The sequence below is a fragment of the Paroedura picta genome, chromosome 3 (assembly GCF_049243985.1).
Source record: "Paroedura picta isolate Pp20150507F chromosome 3, Ppicta_v3.0, whole genome shotgun sequence".
NCBI classification, from domain to species: domain Eukaryota; kingdom Metazoa; phylum Chordata; class Lepidosauria; order Squamata; family Gekkonidae; genus Paroedura; species Paroedura picta.
Window position 1 is genome coordinate 66,583,347 of NC_135371.1, and position 19,714 is coordinate 66,603,060.

At 44.6% G+C, this 19,714-nt stretch overlaps 1 protein-coding gene across 2 annotated transcripts; it reads left to right on the forward strand.

The window, feature by feature from the left end:
• The first annotated feature begins 460 nt into the window (after positions 1 to 460).
• Positions 461 to 18,999, forward strand: SLC34A1 (solute carrier family 34 member 1). 2 transcript variants are annotated; one of them, XM_077326202.1, is made up of 14 exons: positions 461 to 593; positions 1,317 to 1,422; positions 2,150 to 2,344; positions 5,105 to 5,176; positions 5,281 to 5,409; positions 10,498 to 10,641; positions 10,982 to 11,093; positions 11,574 to 11,769; positions 13,180 to 13,275; positions 15,095 to 15,197; positions 15,391 to 15,558; positions 15,774 to 15,890; positions 16,368 to 16,492; positions 16,799 to 18,999. In XM_077326202.1, exons 2-14 carry the CDS (start codon positions 1,323 to 1,325, stop codon positions 17,345 to 17,347), a joined length of 2,106 nt encoding a protein of 701 aa, XP_077182317.1. In that variant the 5' UTR covers positions 461 to 593; positions 1,317 to 1,322; the 3' UTR covers positions 17,348 to 18,999. The 2 variants fall into 2 exon arrangements, with proteins under 2 accessions (XP_077182317.1, XP_077182318.1); XM_077326203.1 differs by lacking the exon at positions 2,150 to 2,344.
• Positions 19,000 to 19,714: the final 715 nt, after the last annotated feature.

A 19,714-nucleotide genomic window follows, 5' to 3' on the forward strand; every position in this document is an offset into this window, starting at 1 on the left:
AATTTCAAGATTAGTAGGTTTATAAGGCCATGGTGATCCTTGTAGATGTTATGCAGCTAGCAGGGTCTTTCTCATTTGCTACCTCCCTGATGTGATGAAGATATAAAAATGAAAAATGTGATTTTCTTTGAAAACTAACAGTGGGTATCCTTTTTGAGGAATGAATACAGAGAGGTATATCAAGTTTCCATGGCATCATGAGCAGATTTATGTCCTGGACAATCTCTACCCTGTATTTAGTTTGAATAAGTGGGCTCTAATCTATGAATACTTATTCTGGAATAAAATTTTACTACTCTTAAAGGTACCACAAAACTCCTGTTAATTGTAGCCTATATCTGTGTCTTTCCAACATAGCACAAGCCAATTTACCTCTGCAGATGGTGATGCGGAGGTTAGCAATTAACTAAAAGAATTTCTGGATAGTAGGAGAATGTAGAATGGTTGTACAGGATAATACAAGACTTCTTAGACTTTGCTCCTATCTGCTGTATAAAGGACAATTGTAGTTTTCCAGCCAGACTGCCTTGTGAGGAACTAGTGAGGAACTATGCACCCTTGAGATGTTGCTCTGAGTGTATTACCTGCAGCAGGTAAGAGAACTGGCAGGAAACAAGAACCCCAGATAGCATTGGGGAGACCAAACAGAGGGGCAGGTTCTGTGGGCACAGATTTGGCAACTGACTTTAGACCAGTGGGTTCTTGGCCTTCAGATGAGATGGTCCAGAACAATTTGTAGAATTAAGAATCATCAGCACAATGCAAAGCAAGGCTCCTGCCATATGAATCTGTATTCATCTAACCTTCTGGATGTCAGAGGAGACCCCAGAATGAAAGTCTCAGATTTGGTCTGAAGTAGCACAATAAAATCAGAGTCCAGTAGCACCTTTAAGACCAACAAAGATTTATTCAAGGTGAGAGCTTTCAAGTGCAAGCACTCTTTGTCAGACTAAGAACTGACCATTAGTCTGACAAAGAGCGATTTCATTCGAAAGCCCACGCCTTGAATAAATCTTTGTTGGTCTTAAAGGTGCTACTGGACTCTGATTTTATTGTGCTACTTCAGACCAAGACGGCTACTCATTTGAATGTAGTCTCAGATTAGGATTGTCCTCTATTGCTGAGGTGTAGCGTAAGAGATAATACAGAGTCAACATGAAGTGTTATCTGCTTGATCCATGATAATCTCTGAGCCTGGAAAATCTTTTGTTGATTAGCCTTCTTGCTCTATGTGGGTAGAACAGCTAAAACCTCCTGTTAACAAAGAGATTAGTCCAGCTCCCATGTTTATGATGTATGTCTGTTCAAATTGACAGGCAATAATGCTACCTTATGGAAGAGAAAGTCCACTGCAATGCCGTAGACCTACCGGAGGAAGAGTCTTGTGTGCACCCCCTTACACCTACTGTCCCAGCCCTCAAGGTACTTAGGACAGGGGTCCAGCTACCCTTCTACCATCCCTAAGAGTTTCACCATACTGTACTTGATGGGTCTGATCTGATTATCTATCCCTTTTGTTCTTCACTTTGCCTTCCTTGTATCTTTCCTCTTGCACCTGGAAGTATGTTTATTTTCTGTATAATTAGAACCCCTAGATGATTTTCATCATCAAGAGTTGTTGTTGTTGTTGTTGTTGTTGTTGTTGTTGTTGTTGTTTGGGGGGACTCCTGCCACAGATTCTTCTCCATGTGAGTGTGGTGATTCTACTGGCTACTCTTCAGTTTGCTGTGGTACACTGATAAAGTAGAAAGGCTCCAGAATCAAGCCACAGTGGGTACAAGAAGCCCAGCAAAATGTGGATTGGAAAGGTTAAATATGGTGCTAGGAACTGCTTGGATTTTTGGATATTTTGTTTTTGTAGGCTATTGTTGCAACTCTTCATATTCTCCAAGATACTGTCTGGGTGACAGAGTGTCTGGATGATAGACTGCTATTGGTGATACTGGACTTTCATGGGCTACTACATCCATATTGGGATGATGGTTGTTATGGGATTTTTCCCCATTTGGATCTCATTTCTGTGAAAGGGCCAAGATGCAAGTTTTGTAAGGGATAGTACTAGATTTTCCCCATCTTTTGTGAACTCATAACAGGGCAGGCCTGATATACAGAGGATACTGGTGAATAATCAGCACCTCTTTCTCTCCAGCTCTCCAAAAACCCTCCAACCCTCGAGCATATCTGTTCCCCACAGTCAATACTGTGAGTCATCCTGACCTTGACTACTTATGCCCAGGTATTCCTGGGCATTTGGCTGAAAGCACAGAGAAATATGAATTGGAAAACTGTTCTTCCAAACCATGGCCAGACTCCCATTCCGGCTTGGACAAGATGCAGAAACAAGGTAATTTAGGTTCATTTAGCTCAGAATGAGCTAAGCTTCAATCATCTGATCTAGAGACAATGGCTGCCTTTCAGACACAATAGTCACTACAATTTTTTTTTTAATGAGGATAACTTTGGAGAAGACAGAGAACAGAAAACCTGCAGTACAATCCTAAACACAGTTACAACCTACTAATTCCATTGAAGTCAGTTGGTTTGAAAGGGTGTGTCTCTGTTTAGGATGGCATAGTAAATGATGCATGCACCCCTCTCACCATGTTTCACTGTCTCATCCAAAGCTTGGAAATGTGTGCATCTTCCCTGGGGAGAAGCATCATCCCACACATCCTGGAACATGGGGAGAATATGAGTCTTTCCAGGCTTTGGATGAGCCCCTGAAAGTGAAGACAATTCTTCACTCAGAAAGGGAGGATAGATGCATTGCCCCTGGGCCTCCTTCCATTTAGTATCTTGCTGAGAAGCCTTCTCCTGTCTCGTTGTACTGTTCTGATCCTAGCCAAGAGGAGTCATTGCTTTAAGTTGTATTGTAAACTTCCTTTTCAGACAGATGGGCAAGGAATCATGCCAGGTGACAGGAATCCTTACTTATATGGCCAGTTTTGTTCACTGCCTTTCCGCATGGGACTTGCCTGGCTTATATACTCTTCAGCTTCTCTTCCACTGATGCCTAGGGTTTCCAGAGGAAAAAGTTCACACACAGTTCCCTTCAGATTAAAGGTGATCAGGACTAGGGTTGTGCATCGGGGCCCCGATTCGGATCGTTTCGGATCCGAATCGGCCCGATTCGGACCGGTTCGGGTTCGGACCGGCCCGATTCGGACCGGTTCGGATCCGAATCGGCCTATTCGGACCGATTCGGACCGGTCCGAATCGATTCGGGAGCCAATACAAGTCAATGGAGGCCATTGACATAAGTTGCTTAATATGTGTTATTCCCTTGCAGCACTTGGCACATGTGCAAGAATGGAGGCCATTGACTTGCATTGAAAGGCTCCCGAATCGATTCGGAGCTGTCCGAGCTGATTCGGGGCCAATGCAAGTCAATGGAAGCCATTGACTTGCATTGGAGCCTCCCGAATCATTTCGGGCGTTTCGGGGCCAATGCAAGTCAATGTCTCCATTGACTTGCATTGGCAAGCCTTCCCCGCCTTCCCCGGGGGCTGGGAGGGAGGGGGTGCAAGTTGCACCCCTGAAACTTCTTGGGGATCTCAGGGAGGGTCTTCCCTGAGTCCCCTGAAAGTTTCAAGAAGATTGGACCACGGGGTCCAATGCTACGGGCTCCCAAAGAGGGTGCCCCTATCCGCTCCATTGGTTACAATGGAGCGTCAGGTTCTCTAGGCTGAACATGTTTCTCCATAGACTTCTATGGGGGATGTTCCTTGGGAGAACAAGGAAATTGGCAATTTACCTGCTGAAATCATTTTTTTCTCACGCTTTTGGGAGCCCATAGGATGGGGACCCCTTGGTCCAATCTTCATGAAACTTGCAGGGGATCTCTGGGGGGGTCTTCCCTCCATTGACTTGTATTGGCTCCCGAATCGATTCGGACCGGTCCGAATCGGTCCGAATCGGCTGATTCGGATCCGAACCGGTCCGAGTCGGGCCGGTCCGAACCCGAACCGGGCCGAATCGGGCTGATTCGGATCCGAAACGGTCCGAATCGGGGCCCCGATGCACAACCCTAGACTGGACCCAAGTCAGATAAATTTTTCCTGGCATGTGATCATGGTGCCAATTATTAAAAGAAAATGTTTTCTATTAAATTATATTGTGGGCCTATTCGACCTACTTTGCAACTGCTTAACATTTGCTTGGCAACTTTTTTCCTTTTAAGGCAATAAGGACTAAGTTTTAGGGAAGCCTGTAAAATATGCATCAGATCGGGCTGCACATGGGGAAAAAAATTGGCCTGTTTAGTATGGGCTCAATATTTTATCCAAACACTTACCATCAGAAACCCAGATTAGCCCATTTACATCTTTCCTGCTCCCCGTCATCCTCATAGCTGCCTGTGATGTCAGCAAGGCAGGGGAAGTCACCCAGCAAACTTCGATAGAGGAGTGAGGATCTCAATGTGGGTCATCCCTCAAACATGCAAGCACCTGAAAAGTAAAAACAGTTGTCAGATTTCCAGGATGGTGTTGTATGCCAAGCCATAAATGCAACTTGATCATGAATCAGTAATGATGTCCTACTTGCTAGAATTTAAACACTGAGGCTGTATAACACCAACAACTGTACACCATCTGCTTCCAGCTGATAAATAATGATAGGGAGCACTTCCTACAGGAAAGGATCTTCAAGGAGTCACAACGGAGACAAAAACTGTGCAAATGAACTCAAAACTGTGTTGACCTTCTGTCTTGTGCTGCTTTGGGGGTCAGAGTTCAGGTGTTTGTGTTGTGTCAGAATGCATGTCCTTGGCTTTATTCTGAGTCACCTATGCAGACTGCGTGGGCACTACAGGATTTCTGTACTCAGTTTTGTCCATTTCTATGCTGTGAAGCAGCAGGCATTTATAGAAAGATGATTGGCAGGTTCTTTACAGTTCCTAAGCAACCTATGCTGGATTTGAAGTGGGTTTGTTTTTAGAACGGGCATGACAGCCTGATGGAATTATGCTCCCCCCCCCCCCACACACACACTTCCTTCTTGTTGCAGAAAGGTCTTTTCATACATGGGTTACTGGGTATAAACTGACCCTGATGATCTTTTTGTGCCTTTGGTTTTAACTCTTCCCTTTTTGTCCACTGCACAGCTCACCATGGCCAAAACATTCCTTGCACAGATTCACTGGAAGGCTCTACAAAAGGAAAGAAGGAAATAAACTGTGAGATAAGAAGCTGTTGCATATTTGGGGAAGAGGGGAAATAACACTTGTCTGAGATAACACTGATGCACATAAGTTGCTTAATATGTGTTATTCCCTTGCAGCACTTGGCACATGTGCAAGAATCAAGCCCATCCTCATATCCCTTCTCAAGATACCCCTGGTGTTTGGCTTTTTGTACCTGTTTGTGTGCTCCCTGGATGTGCTGAGCTCTGCCTTCCAGCTGGCAGGAGGTGAGGGATATGATAAATTTCTGCTGGCTTGCTTGTTCTGTAGGGACCCTGGGAGGGAATAAAACTATTAGATATTCTTCTTATCACTTCTGCTTCCTGCCTTACACTGTAGGTGGAGTGGATCCTGCTAAGTTCAAATGCTGCTATGAAAAAGTCCAAGGTCAATAGCAGCAAGAAACCTCAGGATCTTTCCAAAATGAACCATTTTATTTTGAGTATATAGAACTAGAAAACAACTCTTCAAAATAGCACACATTTTGCAAGTGTTTCTGCCTTGATTTGTCCTGACACTTCACCACTTGGTTCCTGTAAAAGGGAATCAAAGATGTTTGCTAATTGTACAAGAACATTTTGCTTTGCATTGGACCCCCTACCTGTCAATCCTTCTTTCCAGCACCAAAATCATTTGTCTTATCATTCTTTGTTCCTCGCATTTACTGGCAGATTGATACCAGTAATGTTTCAGCTAGGAATCATTCCATCTAAATCAATCTTGAGAATTATTCTTCTTTGTTAAATCTTCCATAGAGCCTTTCAAGCTTTCCTTTCCCCATCTGAGCTCCTCCTCCTTGGTGCATGTTCTAGAATTTGACACAGAAATGGTACTTCTTTAGTTTTAGAAGGGTTGCCAATTTGGGGCTGGGAAATTTCTGGCTGTTTGGGGGTGGAACTCAGGAAGAGACCCCAGCAGGATATAATGCCACAGAGTGCACGTCCCAAAGCAGCTAGGGATGCCAGCCTCCAGGTTGGACCTGGGGATCACCTGAAATTGCAGCTCATCTCTAGACTACAGAGATCAGTTTCCCTGGAGGAAAAGGGACGCCTTGAAGGGTGGACTCCATGCATTATACCCCACTGAGATGCCTGTTCTCCCCAGGCTCCATTCCCTAACCTCTTGGATGTGGCATCCCATGCCAGTGGCCAGAAGGAAACTGGCAACCCTGATAAGCAGCCATGAAGAAACCAAGTCTGCTCAAGACTCAAGGCTCAGACATAAAAAGGAGGCTTCTAGTGTCTAGTACTCTGTAAAGTTCCCTACATATACCTTCCCATCTATACTGCTGCATCCCCCATGCCCTTATTTCTCTCTTGTTTATAGTTCCACTAGACTTTACTAAGATAGTCACTTTGTATTTTGAGAGTGGTTATCTTGTGTGCGTGTGTGTGTGTGTGTGTGTGTGAGAGAGAGAGAGAGCGCTATCAATCACTCACCAAACTTTTTTGTACATCATGATATATTCCCTTCTGCTATTGCTCTTTGCTTTTCCTCTCAGGTTCTAGGCATGTCACAGGTGGACCCTTGTGCCGCTAGCGGGCTGGGCCTAGGGAGGAGAAAGGCCATAACAGGGAAGGAAGCACAGATGGATGGCATCAAGGCCCATGGAAAACAGCTCCAAAACAATGAGCAGCTGAAGCTGCCTTAGGGCAATTGGTGACTTTGCAGGAGATTCACAAGCATTCTCCTGATCTGTTCTTTCAAATTGAAAAGCACATGAGAGGCAAGGAATAGAGGGGCAGTTATAGTGTGGGACTCCTTAACCAAACTGTGGCTCTCCAGATGTCCATGGCAGAGGCTCATGGCAATTGTAGTCCACAGACATCTGGAGAGCCACAGTTTGGCCACTCCTGGTTAGCCCTTCCCTTTCCTCCCATGCTTCTGTCTTACCTCATGCTATCTCGTCCATAGGGTTGCCAACTGAGGGTTGGGAAATTCATGAAGCTTTGGGAGCTAATGGAGTTTGGGGAGAGAAGGGAGCTCAACAGTTATGTGATATGATGGAGTTCACCATTCAAAGCTGCCATTTTCTCAAGGGGAACTAATTTCTGTTGCCTGGACAGTAGTTGTAATGCTAGGAGATCTCCAGGATTTCCAGGACCCACCTGGAGATTGGCAACTGTGTCACAGAAGAGGCACTGTATGGTGTCCTATCCTTTTGTAGTCCCTTGAATCTCAAAGGCAAGGTTCAAAGCCTAGGGTAATGTTATAAACTCATAAATGTAAATCCAATTTTATTCAAATACAATAGAAAGAAACTGTGAGAAACATTCTCAAGGATATCAATACTGATTCACTAACCAGTGTCTCAGAGCAGAGTCCTTCTCACAACCCACTTCGTGGAAGGTCCAGACGGCATTGTGTGTCCAGAGTCTAAGCCAGGTTGCCAGAAAGGCCTTTTTGCAACAGAAGGAATTCTTCCTGTGAAGATGCTGGATTAGTTCATTGCCCTACGAGCATTTCCCCTTCCCTCCTGGCAAGGGAAAATTAGGCAGCTCTAGGGCAGTGTCAATGCCCTAGAGCTGTCCTCATTTCCTTTAGCTGTCCTCAGTTCCTGCTCTCCAGCTCTTCTTTCATATTATGGCTCTATCAGGGAGACTTAGGTCCATTCCGCATGACTTCAATGTTGCAAAAGGCTTGCAAATTTTAAATGCTACTAATTTGCAGTTACGCATGACGTCGCACACAATCTGCAACAGTCCTGAAACTGTCCCGCGAAAAGCGATTTGTTGTAGCGCTTAAAGGGAAATCCATAAAAGCGGATTCACCCTCCGAAAAGTGCTACACTCTTGCAAACAATCTGCAACAGTAGCAAAAAAGACCTGGTGTGTTCCCATTGTTGCGGTTCTAGCCAAGTCCCTCCCCCTGGCTCTCTCCTCCGAATTTCCGGCAAAGCGATCGCCATTTTTTTCCGGAGCAAGCAGAAAGCAACGAATTGGCAAGCCTTCATTCACCCAGCGAGGCTTCTCTGGCTACAGTCCCTCCACAGAACTGCTTTAAAGCTCCCCTAAGTCACCAAGTACAACACAGCCCCGTTTGCAAGTTCACTTTATTTTTGGCCAAAAATCACACCCATGCACGGGGGGGATTTTTTTTTCACTTGGGGGAGTGTGGTAATGATGACTCAACAGCTCACACGCCAGCTAGATGGGTCTCTACGTTAGGAAGAATCAAGGCATATTCATTGCAACGCGTGTTTTTCTTTTTTAAAAAACCTTGTTCTTAAAGGGAAAGGGGCTTTTTGGGAGCATGATAGCCACCCATTGGCTGTTCATTTGATTGATGGCCAGGGGTGGGACAAAGCACAGAAAAAATCGCTTCCTGGATAGCGATTTTTGCGAGATTGGAAACCTGTGGGAAATGATTGAAACACTACTGGATTCCACTACAAAGGCAGGTATGCGTAACGCTGAGATTGCACTATTAAAAATAGCGTTTCCGCTTTCAGGGACCAATTGGCAACATTGGTCCTTGTGTGGAATGGGCCTTGTTCAGGGGCTTGTAGCTAGCAACTTCAGCTCTGTCTTCTTTGCCTTTTTTGGATCCATAGTTGGTAAAACAAGCTTTGCCCTTCAGAGAACATTTTCAATACTTCTCAATCAATCCAGCCTTCAGTCCTGTTTTATACCCTCTCTCAGTGGCTCTTTTAAAAGCATGTCCCTTGAGCCTTTGCTAAACAGGCAAATTAACACAAGCTCATGTACACATCAGCTATCTGCCAGTCTGGCCTGGCCAAAGGTGTCTCTAAAATTTCTGCCTTCTACAAGAGCCAGTTTGGTGTAGTGGTTAGGACTGCGGACTTCTAATCTGGCATGTGGCTTAAGTCTCTTATATTATTTATTCACTTCGACTCTGCCAGAACGGTCTCTAGATTGTTTTCCGTTTTCAGTCTTTCATCAGTGGCAGTGAGTTTTGACTCACTGCCACTGATGAAAGACTGAAAACGGAAAACAATCTAGAGACCGTTCTGGCAGAGTCGAAGTGAATAAATAATATAAGAGACTTAAGCCACTGGATAGATTCTTTTTCTCTTTGTCACTAATTTGGAATCGTCCATTTTTCGTGTAACAGTTTCTAATCTGGCATGACATGTTCGATTCTGTGCTCCCCCACATGCAACCAGCTGGGTGACCTTGGGCTCGCCATAGCCCTGATACAGTTGTTCTGACCAAGCAGTAATATCAGGGCGCTCTCAGCCTCACCCCCCTCACAGGGTGTCTGTTGTGGGGAGAGGATAGGGAAGGCGACTGTAAGCTGCTTTGAGACTCCTTTGGGTAGGGAAAAGTGGCATATAAGAACCAACTCTTCTTCTTCTTCTACTAATCAGACCAAGATCCCCAACCCTTTCCCCCAGTACAGGTTTATACTCCCGCTCCCCCACCCCTCTGCAAGGCAGGGAGAGAAGAAAATTGGGGAGGGCAGTTTTATGTGGACAAGAAGCAGGAGGAGAAAGAGGAGTGTCTCAACTGTCAGCCTTTTATGGTTGGATTGCCAGCTCCAATTTGGGTGGATTAGTGCCGAGGGAGGGCAGAGTTTGGGGAGAGGAGGGAGATCAGGGTGTATTGCGCATGGGGCTTTTTACCCACTTCCAGTTCAAATAAATCCCTCCTGTCTACATTGAATTTGATTTTGTTTTTGGCCGCTGTAAATTTTCCCTTTGCAACCTGCATGATTGATCCATAGTGATCCCCCCATCAGTCTCCACTCTGTGCCAGGCCAGGTGCAACTACTTGATCTAGGGTTGTCAACCTCCAGATGGTAGCTGGAGATCTCCTGCGATTATTTATTTTATTAGATTTTTTTAGTTGCCACTCACCTAAAGGTTTTCACGGTGACTTACAACCTTAAAAACATTAAGTTAAAAACAGCATAAAAACAAATAACAAAAAATTAACATTAAAATATTAAAATAGTGGTTATCACCACTATTAAAACAGGCCAAACATGTGGTTATGCTCCAAAGACCAGCCTAAACAATTCAGCTTTGTGGAAACTAACCAAGTCCAGCAGGCCTTGGGTGTCATCCAAGAGTGCATTTCACAGTGTAGGGGCCACAACTGAGAACGCCTTTCCCCCAGTGATAGCTAACTGAGCCACTGGGCAATAATTGGCCAAATTATTACATCTGATTTCCAGGCGACAAAAAGCAGATCACCTGGAAATAACGATTGCTTTGGAAAGTGGAGTCCATAATATTATACCCCTAATGAATCTCCAGGTATTTCACAACTTGCTTTGTAATTGATTCATTTAGGCCTTACTGGGGGCTGCATGCACAGACCTAGCTCACTGGCAATCTGCCTGTTTTCCAGGTAAAGTAGCAGGGGACATTTTCAAGGACAATGCCATCCTCTCCAACCCAGTGGCAGGACTTGTAGTGGGAATCCTTGTCACTGTCCTGGTTCAGAGCTCCAGCACTTCTACGTCCATCATTGTCAGCATGGTCTCCTCAGGATGTAAGTGATGCTGGTGGATAGAAGTGGGGATGAAATGACAGAGTTAGCTGGGATGCCTTCCCACTGTTTCCCGGCTGAATTCCTGCGCAAATGTTGACATCACTAAATATCATGGTCATCTGCCCTTTTCTTGGCGCTGCTGAGATTTTTTTGTCTTGATAATATTTCTGAATTTAACAGAGTACAACTGGAGTGTCCATTGGGGTTGTAAGTGGATTTGGGGGGAAAGAGACAGAAATGCTTGGGAGCACTGAGAGCAGGAAGCACTGAGAACATATTCCTTATTTCTGTCCATAAATTCAGAGCTGTCCATAAATATTCTTTGCCCTTTACTTCCTAGTGTTGGAGGTACATTCTGCCATACCCATAATCATGGGCTCCAACATTGGAACTTCAGTAACCAGCACAATTGTGGCTCTCATGCAGGCTGGTGACCGAAATGAATTTAAGAGGTAAGTATTACAATGGGCATGGAGTGAGTGGCCAGAGACTGTGGGAATGAATATTGGGGGTAGGGGAGGAATCGATGGAAAGCCAGCTTTATTAGATACAGGACGGGGGGGGGGGGGGTGTAACAGCAAAGCATGTAGCATTTCCTGGAAAATTTAAGAACAAGTTCAATTTAACAACAAGAAGAAGATGAGCTGTTTTTTATACCCCACTTTTCACTACTCAAAGGAGTTTCAAAGCAGCTTACAATCTCCTTCCCATCTGGCTGCATGTGGAAGAATGGGGAATCAAACCCGGTTCTCCGTATTAGTGGCTGCCACTCTTTAGCCACTACACCAAACTGGCTTTCATATTTGGTACCTTGAAGTGTCAAGCAGGAAAAGCCAAGGGGCAATGAGGGGGAAATTATGTGGTAGATCATTTCCTCCTCTCCTATATCTCCTATACCTCATGTCAAAAATGGCTTCTCTATTGTCTGGCAGGGCCTTTGCAGGTGCTACCATACATGATTGCTTCAACTGGCTGTCCGTGCTAGTTTTGCTTCCTCTTGAAGTGGTTAGTGGCTACCTGCACCGCATCACCAAGGTTGCTGTAGCAACCCTCAACTTCCGCACTGGACAAGATGCCCCCGAACTGCTGAAGGTCATCACAGAGCCCTTCACCTGTCTTATTATTCAGGTCTGTGTCCCTGGCAAGTCAAAAATGTCCTATGAAGTCTCCTCTGCTGAAATAATAGTCTGCATCTTCTTGTATCTGGCAGTATTCCCAGCCTCCATTCCACCACTCAGTCCTCACTGGCTGGTGAGCCTCAGGACCCTAACCACTGATTAAAGTCAACTGGCAATCGACTGGGATCAGTTGAATTCCACATTTCCAATATATTCCAAGCTGAGGCCAGTTCTGTGGCCACAGATGAAGGGTTGTTGTCCAGGACCAACGCAGTAGTCAGGCAAAACAAGAAAGTAGGTTGGAAGCCAAGGACAGGAAGAAAATGCCAAGACAGAATATCTTGGTGATGAAAGCTTCATTAACGTCATATCATCAACAAAATGTTGTAAACTCAGCTGATGATCCAAAAAAGTTTGCACTCGGCTCCTAGCTAATCAGAAGGCCAAAACAGATCTAGGTGTAAACTGCATGGAGCTTTTATTCCAACCTCAGATCAATTCAGTCCCTGCCCTCTACACAGAATGTGATTTCTGTTTGGATTTTGGGCGATTTTAATTTTCCTTCTGCAGCAAGAAGGATTGATCCGGAGTGACCCTACCTTTATAGTGCGATATCTCAGACTGCTTTTAATCCTCAATATCCGAATTGGGAAAGAAAGCTCCATGGTAGAGAACCTCTGATAGGCTACACCTGGTCATGTGACACGCTTGCCTTAAAAGAGAAGCCCCTAATTTCTCTCAACTTCTGTCGGTCCTGTATTTTTCCTCCCTCCTCTGGCTTTTTCGATCCTCTCCCCCACCCCTCCAAGAAAAGAAAGAGGTTCCCTGCCTGGCTCCCCCCCCCCTTTCAAGAAAAGAAAGAAATTGGCTTGGCTCCCCCCCCCCTTTCTGAGCCTCCCTAAACACGTGCAGAAGACTTTCCTGTTTCAATGGGGAGGAGGGGGGAGAGGAAGACCCGAGTTCAAAGCGATCTGAATTCAACAGGATTGACAATGGAATAAAGAAAGTAAGTGCAGACTCTGCCCTAGTCAAGACCCAGGAGATCCTGCAATAATACTAAAACGGTAGAAAAGTTCTTAGTTTCCCAGGCTTTGCTCTCATCTGAAGTCTTTGTTAGCAGAATGAAATTCTGGACCCACAAGGGCGAACACCTAGCAGTGATCCAGCTGCTTCCTGAATACAACAACATGCTAACTGCACTTTGAGAGGGAATGAGACCCTCTCAACATTTTCAAATGTGAGCTGTTTTATGCTCCTACACTGTGTGAGGCAGATCCCTTAGAATCCAGCCATAACTTACTAGGGAATTTGATATCCCTGAAACTCTAGGAAAGGGGTTTCTTTCTCCTCTTTCATCACCTGCAAGAGTCTCTATGCTCTCCCAGCACATTTTTGTGACCTTTCCCCCCTTTTCCAACAGCTGGATAAGTCGGTAATCTCGGGCATCGCTGTAGGTGATGAGAGCTTGCGGAACAAGAGTCTGATCCGGGTGTGGTGTGAAACACCATCCTCACAGGTGAGAGTTCTACCTGAGGGAGAGAATATCTTGGGAGGAGGATGCATTGAGGGCTAAGTATGTGCATATGGTGCGACAAAACAGATTCTAGATCAGTGGTTTAGCATCCAAAATACATAGCACAGGAACTGCTTCATGGAACATCTTAGCCAACAGCATTTTGAAGACGGGGGAGTTGGTACGCTCTCAAGGCTAGAAATAAAGAGTTGTACAATTTTCCAATGATAATTAAGCAACATTGTCAGAATGTGGGAGATTATAGCTTTTAACTTGGGGCCAAGATGCTCAACCAATCTCCTTGCCATCTTTCAGCTGGCATAGCCCAACCTTTAGTAGACCAGAATCAGGCTAGGATCACCAGTTTTAATACTTGTATTTCAGCCAAGGATCAATACATCATAGCATTCATATACCATAGCATTTGACCAGACTCTCGTGGGATGGACGGAAATTAAGGCTGTTTAAACTATGTCTATACACCTGGCTAAAGGAAATCACAGAGCTGTAAATACAACGAGAAGTTACTACATTCTAATGCACTGCTTTAAAGACTGATTTAGATGGCAGAATACTTCATGGCTGTACAACTTCAGAGTTTTACATAATCCTGTATATTAAAAATTCAATGCACATAGCATGCTAAAGGAAGGGTCCATAGAATTACTTATGTTTTTTGGTTAGTAGCTTTTATGGTATGTATCTTAATTTTGTTTTTAGTTTCATATTTTAATAATTTTAATAGTTTTACTGCTATTATGTCTCATTTTGCTTTTGCAGAATAGTCAATGGTATTTAATACTTCTTTTAAATATTGATTTTTATGATTTACAAGTTCTAAAGTTTTTGCTGCTGATGCATTTCTAATCTCTTTTTTATGTATTACATTCCTTTTTTATAAACTGCCATTGTTTATTGGTGCATCTGAGATTTTGGTCTTAATGACTGTAAATAAAGATTGATTGTTGTTGTATAAAAATATTGCTCCTACCTATTGTGTGCAGTAGTACAATCCCAGAAGGCCTCTCTACCAACGAATTTTATCAAATGTGTAGCTTAGGCCTGAGATTTCAGCACACAGTAAGATTGAAGCTTTTTAGTTACCATCAAACATGTATAAATCCATAGTTCAGGTCAAAGTACTGGCCAGGAAAAGATGTGCTGTCCCTTTAACAAAGGTTTAATATATGGAATGGGCAGTTGAAGCTGTTCTTGGCAAGGAGCTAAATAATATGACTGTGTAAATGAGATGCTATGTCAAAGAAGTAACTGGTTGCCAGGAAACACGTGTGCAGGCATCATGGTGCCCATAGAAACCATGCTGGGGATAGGTACTCAAATTTAAATAGTTGCCTAGATTAAGATTAGGATAAGAAGGCAGGGCCTAGGGATGGGCATTATGCATGGCTCATTGTAGGAGGTATATACTAGAAACCATAAACTCTTCAGTTATGCTTAAAGGTCAGTGTCCTATTAGTTCAAGAATGAGATCATGTGGATGGTTTGCCAGTCTCTTGAGGACCTCTGAAGTAAGAAGAAACCTGATGCTGGAAAAATTAGTGGTGTTGGAATTCACATTTTAAAGGCAGGTCATTTTATCTGGAAGAAACAAATCAGAAGGAACAAAGTGACCAAAACATCTTCATTATAGCCAGAGACACCAAAATATTAATAGCTCTGTAAGACTTCTTCCATTCTCTCAGCATGCGTAACTGACTCTTCACCTTGCCATGAAAGCACCTGCTGAAGCTAATGAGCTAAAACCCCTGATCTCTCTCTCTCTCTCTCTCTCTCTCTCTCTCACCCTCTGTTTTCTTTATAGATTTATTCTACAGGAACTCAAGGAAGATTCCTGAACTGCAGCTCCCTTGCCCCAGGCAGTGTGGGAAATGCTGGGAACTGCGGCAGTGCCACGCAACAGAAATGTAAGATCTGTCAGCCTTTGGACAGCAGGACCCCGTCAACAATGCCAGCCATCAATGTGCCACTCCTGTGGTGGCTATAAGGGATATTCAGAAGTAGAGAGTGGCAAGATTTTTAAAAGTAGGGTGTGAAGAAGTGAGCTGTGGTGCCAATCTATTCCCTGCACCTCATATTGACCCCTGTTCTTCCACCCAGGCAATCACCTCTTTGTGGACTCCTCTCTGCCAGACTTAGCTGTGGGCCTCATGCTGCTGGCTGGCTCTCTGATTGTGCTGTGCTCCTGCCTGATTATGCTGGTCAAACTGCTGAACTCTGTGCTGAAAGGCCAGGTGGCCAGAGCTATCCAGAAGGTCATCAATACAGGTGGGTTGACTGCATCCAGGGCGAGAGAGGACTACTGGTTTCCATAGAGGCGTTGGCAGTATCTTGGGCCAAAGAGCTTGGATTCCAGCCGAGCTTCTCAGGTGTCCAGGCTTCCAAAGGCGACAGGTGGGCTCTCATAGCAGAATACATATATGTGGAACTCAGCTATGTCCCCTTGTTCTTTCTGACATTGGCATTGGTATTGGTATGGGTAGATCTGCCATCCCCTTTCAGCTGGGTCACCGGTTACTTCGCCATGCTTGTTGGTGCTGGAATGACCTTCATTGTTCAGAGCAGCTCGGTCTTCACTTCGGCAATCACTCCACTCATTGGTAAGTCAACATTTCATCACTTTCCTTTCTTGGGGGCCCAAATATACCTGAAATAACCTATGGTGGAAAGGGCTAACAAGCTGGAAACAATTTTGTGTGTGCGTATGTATGCGCGTGCATGTGCACTTACAACAGAAAACCAGAAACACATTTTATAGCCACAGCAGAAGACGGAGACAAGTAGCGCACAGTACATAACATGTGCCAGTCCAACTTTTTCTGTCTTAGTGTTTGTGGGCGAGTTTAATACGGGACATATGAAAGATCAGCATCTGAAAAAATCATGTGACATGGAGCTTTACAATAATATTTGGTTCAAGAAATAACGTTATTGTTGCTGTTGATATTCAGCGTAGCTAGCCCTTGAATCCCTAAGCTGGAAAATGTTACAAGAAATAATAGTTCATCTTCGCTTGGATGCAGTATTTTAGAAGGAAGGTGCTATTATGCTTTCTGATTTCCTGTCTCTTTGGGCAGGCCTTGGGGTGATTAGTTTAGAGCGTGCGTATCCACTCACACTGGGTTCCAACATTGGAACTACAACTACGGCTATTCTAGCTGCCTTGACAAGTCCTGGAGACAAATTGGCCAGTGCATTCCAGGTGAGCAAAAGTTTACTCCCCACTCTGCTGAACTGGAGTTGTCATCAAGAGTAATCTGTCCATGGCTGATGGTATCTGTTGTTATGCCCATGAAATTACCTTGCTTTGTCACAGTTGTACCTCTCTTTGGAAGGTCCAGACTGATACAGCAAAGGCCACAGGCTGGAGCTGAGAGGCTTTTAAAAGTACCAAGGGGAACGGGGAACATATTTTACATGGCTTAATCCCTCTAGTTTGATGTCTCATCAGCTGCCCAATCTTGCCTCCAAGATGGCATGCTGATGTAGGTCTCTTTTCCTTCCTCAGATTGCCCTCTGCCATTTCTTCTTCAACATCTCTGGGATTTTGCTGTGGTACCCTTTGCCTTGCACCCGCCTGCCAATCCAGATGGCCAGGGCACTAGGGGAGCGCACAGCCAGATATCGCTGGTTTGCAGTCTTCTACCTGATCATCTGCTTCCTGCTTTTGCCATCCCTTGTTTTTGGACTCTCCATGGCAGGGTGGCGAGTCCTGATAGGTGTGGGAGCTCCTTTCCTGAGCCTGTTGTCTTTTGTGGCCTTTGTCAACATCATGCAGTCACGAAGCCCGGGTCGATTGCCTGGATGGCTTCGGACTTGGGAGTTCCTGCCATACTGGCTACACTCCCTGCAACCCATGGATGTTGTCATCACCAGAGCCACGTTGTGCTGCACTGACTCAGGCAGCCAAGATGAGCATGGTGAAGTTTCTCCTCAGGTCAAAGCTGGAGCAAGTCTGCACAATCCTGCCATCACCTTCTTGGAGGAATTGTCTCTATCACCAAGGCCCACAACCCAGCTAAATTCATTGCGAATGCAAAGTGCAACCCGTTTGTAAACTACGGTGTCGCATGGCCCCTTCTCTTCCTTGCAGGTGGTGCTGCTCGCAGAAAAACACAGGGTCAGCCTCTGAAAGCATGAAGGTGCAATTGTTCTCACAAAGGGGATGTGTTTAGGGTCTGTGGGCTTGTGGATGTATATTTTCGGGCCCTGCCTGTGCATCAGCATTTCAGGCTTTGTGAGTGTATCTGGAGTATTTGTCAATGTGTATGACTTTGTATGGGGTGTCTGTGTGCCTTGTGATTATGCACATAACTAGCCCCGACCTGGATGGGCCAGGCAAACCCAATCCTGTCAGATCTCAGAAGCTAAGCAGAGCCAAGACTGGCTAGTATAGATGGGAGACCGCCAACGATTTGGGTGGTGGTTTCTCCAAAGATGCAGAGCCAGTAAAAGGCAAACCACCTCTGAATGTCCCTTGTCTGGCTGCCAGACAATCTCCGGATCTCCTGGAAATTGTCTGGTGTACAATACACACGCCATGCAATAAACAAATAAACAAATAATGCACTTAACTGCCATAGTGTATATGTATGCATGCATGCATGAACCTGTGTAAAGCTGAATTTCAGCCATTACAGTTGTATTTGCACCTTACACGTGGGAGGTGCACTGGATAAAGTTCCCATAATTCCCAGGTGAATGCCTGCACTCCATATATTCTGTGTGATAGAGGCAAGAAATTATTCAGGTCATTACTGAGGATTTCCTTATGTAGCATTTTACAAGATGTACAACTTACGTACCTTGTTAGACATAGCTGAGTGGTGCTGCTTGGAGTCCTAACTGACCAGCATACTGTTACTATCCTCTTGCCTTCTTCTTGCCTGGCACAGTAGTTCCATATCAGTATTGTTTCAGTGTTCTTTTTTAGTGATAGAATTACTAAGCAATCTCTGGTTTTCTCTGCATTCACAGATCCTCTGTTCTAATTCTGACCTCCTCCTAGACAGGCTACAAGTGTCCCAAAAGATCAGAATGGGAGCTAGAAACTGTCTCATGTGTTTGTGAAAGAGGAATCTAAAAAGTTGAGGCTGCATCATATGGCTACTATGGGTTTCTGATACACCCTGGCTCCAATCATCATTGCTCAGAGCCCCAGTACAGATTCTAAACACTCCACTCATTTGATCCTTATGTATATTGTGAAGTTATGAAAGAAAGGTGTTTTCCTGAAGGAAAACTATAAAGGCTATCCATAGTCATGAATTTGCAGCTTCGACTAGACCCCCCCCCCCTAATTTGTAAAGTGTAGGTGCTCCCTCTCCTCGATTGCTTTACATATCACTGAGACCTTGTAGCCATTTGGAAAATCCTAGCAACCTCCCAGTGTATTGAACAGTACATGTTACATCTTTACAATATATGTTATTGTAAAAATGTATGTATATGCATTCCCTGGATTATAGTAGTCCATTCAGTGAAATTGTGAAAAATGTATATGCACTCCTTGGTTCCAGACAAACTGCATGCCAGAGTTTCATTTGTTCAAGTTTACATCTACATTATAAAGATCATTATGGTTATAATTTACAAAATTTATCTGCCCCCACCTTGTCCAATAAACAGCTGAGTTATTACAATGCAGATTAACAGTCAGCAAGCTAATTACGTAAAATCTTTGTCAATAAAAAGGAAGCCGTTTCCTGATGCATTTTTGGTACTGTTTATGAAAGGCCACTTTAAATCCTCATGACGTGATTTAAAAAAATACTATGAGGGCAACACAGCAGGATGAGGTGTGTGTGTGTGTGTGTGGGGGGAATTGTGACAAAAAGCTGCAGGGACAGACAAGTAGAAGAGCTGTTTTTTTATACTCCACTTTTCACTACCTTGAAGGAGTCCCAAAGTGGCTTACAAACACATGTCCTTTCCTCTCCCCAAAACAGACACCCTGTGAGGTATGTGGAGCTGAGAGATTTCTGAGAGAACTGCTCTAAGAAAACTGTGACTAGCCCTGCTAACTACATGTGGAGAAGTGGGAAGACTGGGGAATCAAACCAAGTTACACTGCTCTTAACCACTACACCGCACTGGCTCATCTCACCGTGCTACAGGCAGACCCTATTATATTCAGTACCTTATAGTATTTTTTAATGGCCTCATTAGGCTGTAAAATGGTGTCAGACTCCACAGATGAGAGCCAAGAGTTCCATCACATCATGCTTGGTTTAAAAAAATGAAAAATAGGGAAAGAGCCTGGCAAATAAGTGATGCCCCCAAACCAAGACATACCTGCCCATGATCCAGCAGTGAACTGCTGAGCAAGCACCCCCAAACTACCTGGAGGAGGGAGCAAGCCCCTTCCCCAACCTGTTGGAATGAGCTACCAGGAGAGCTGAGGGCCCTGACGGAGCTGTCGCAG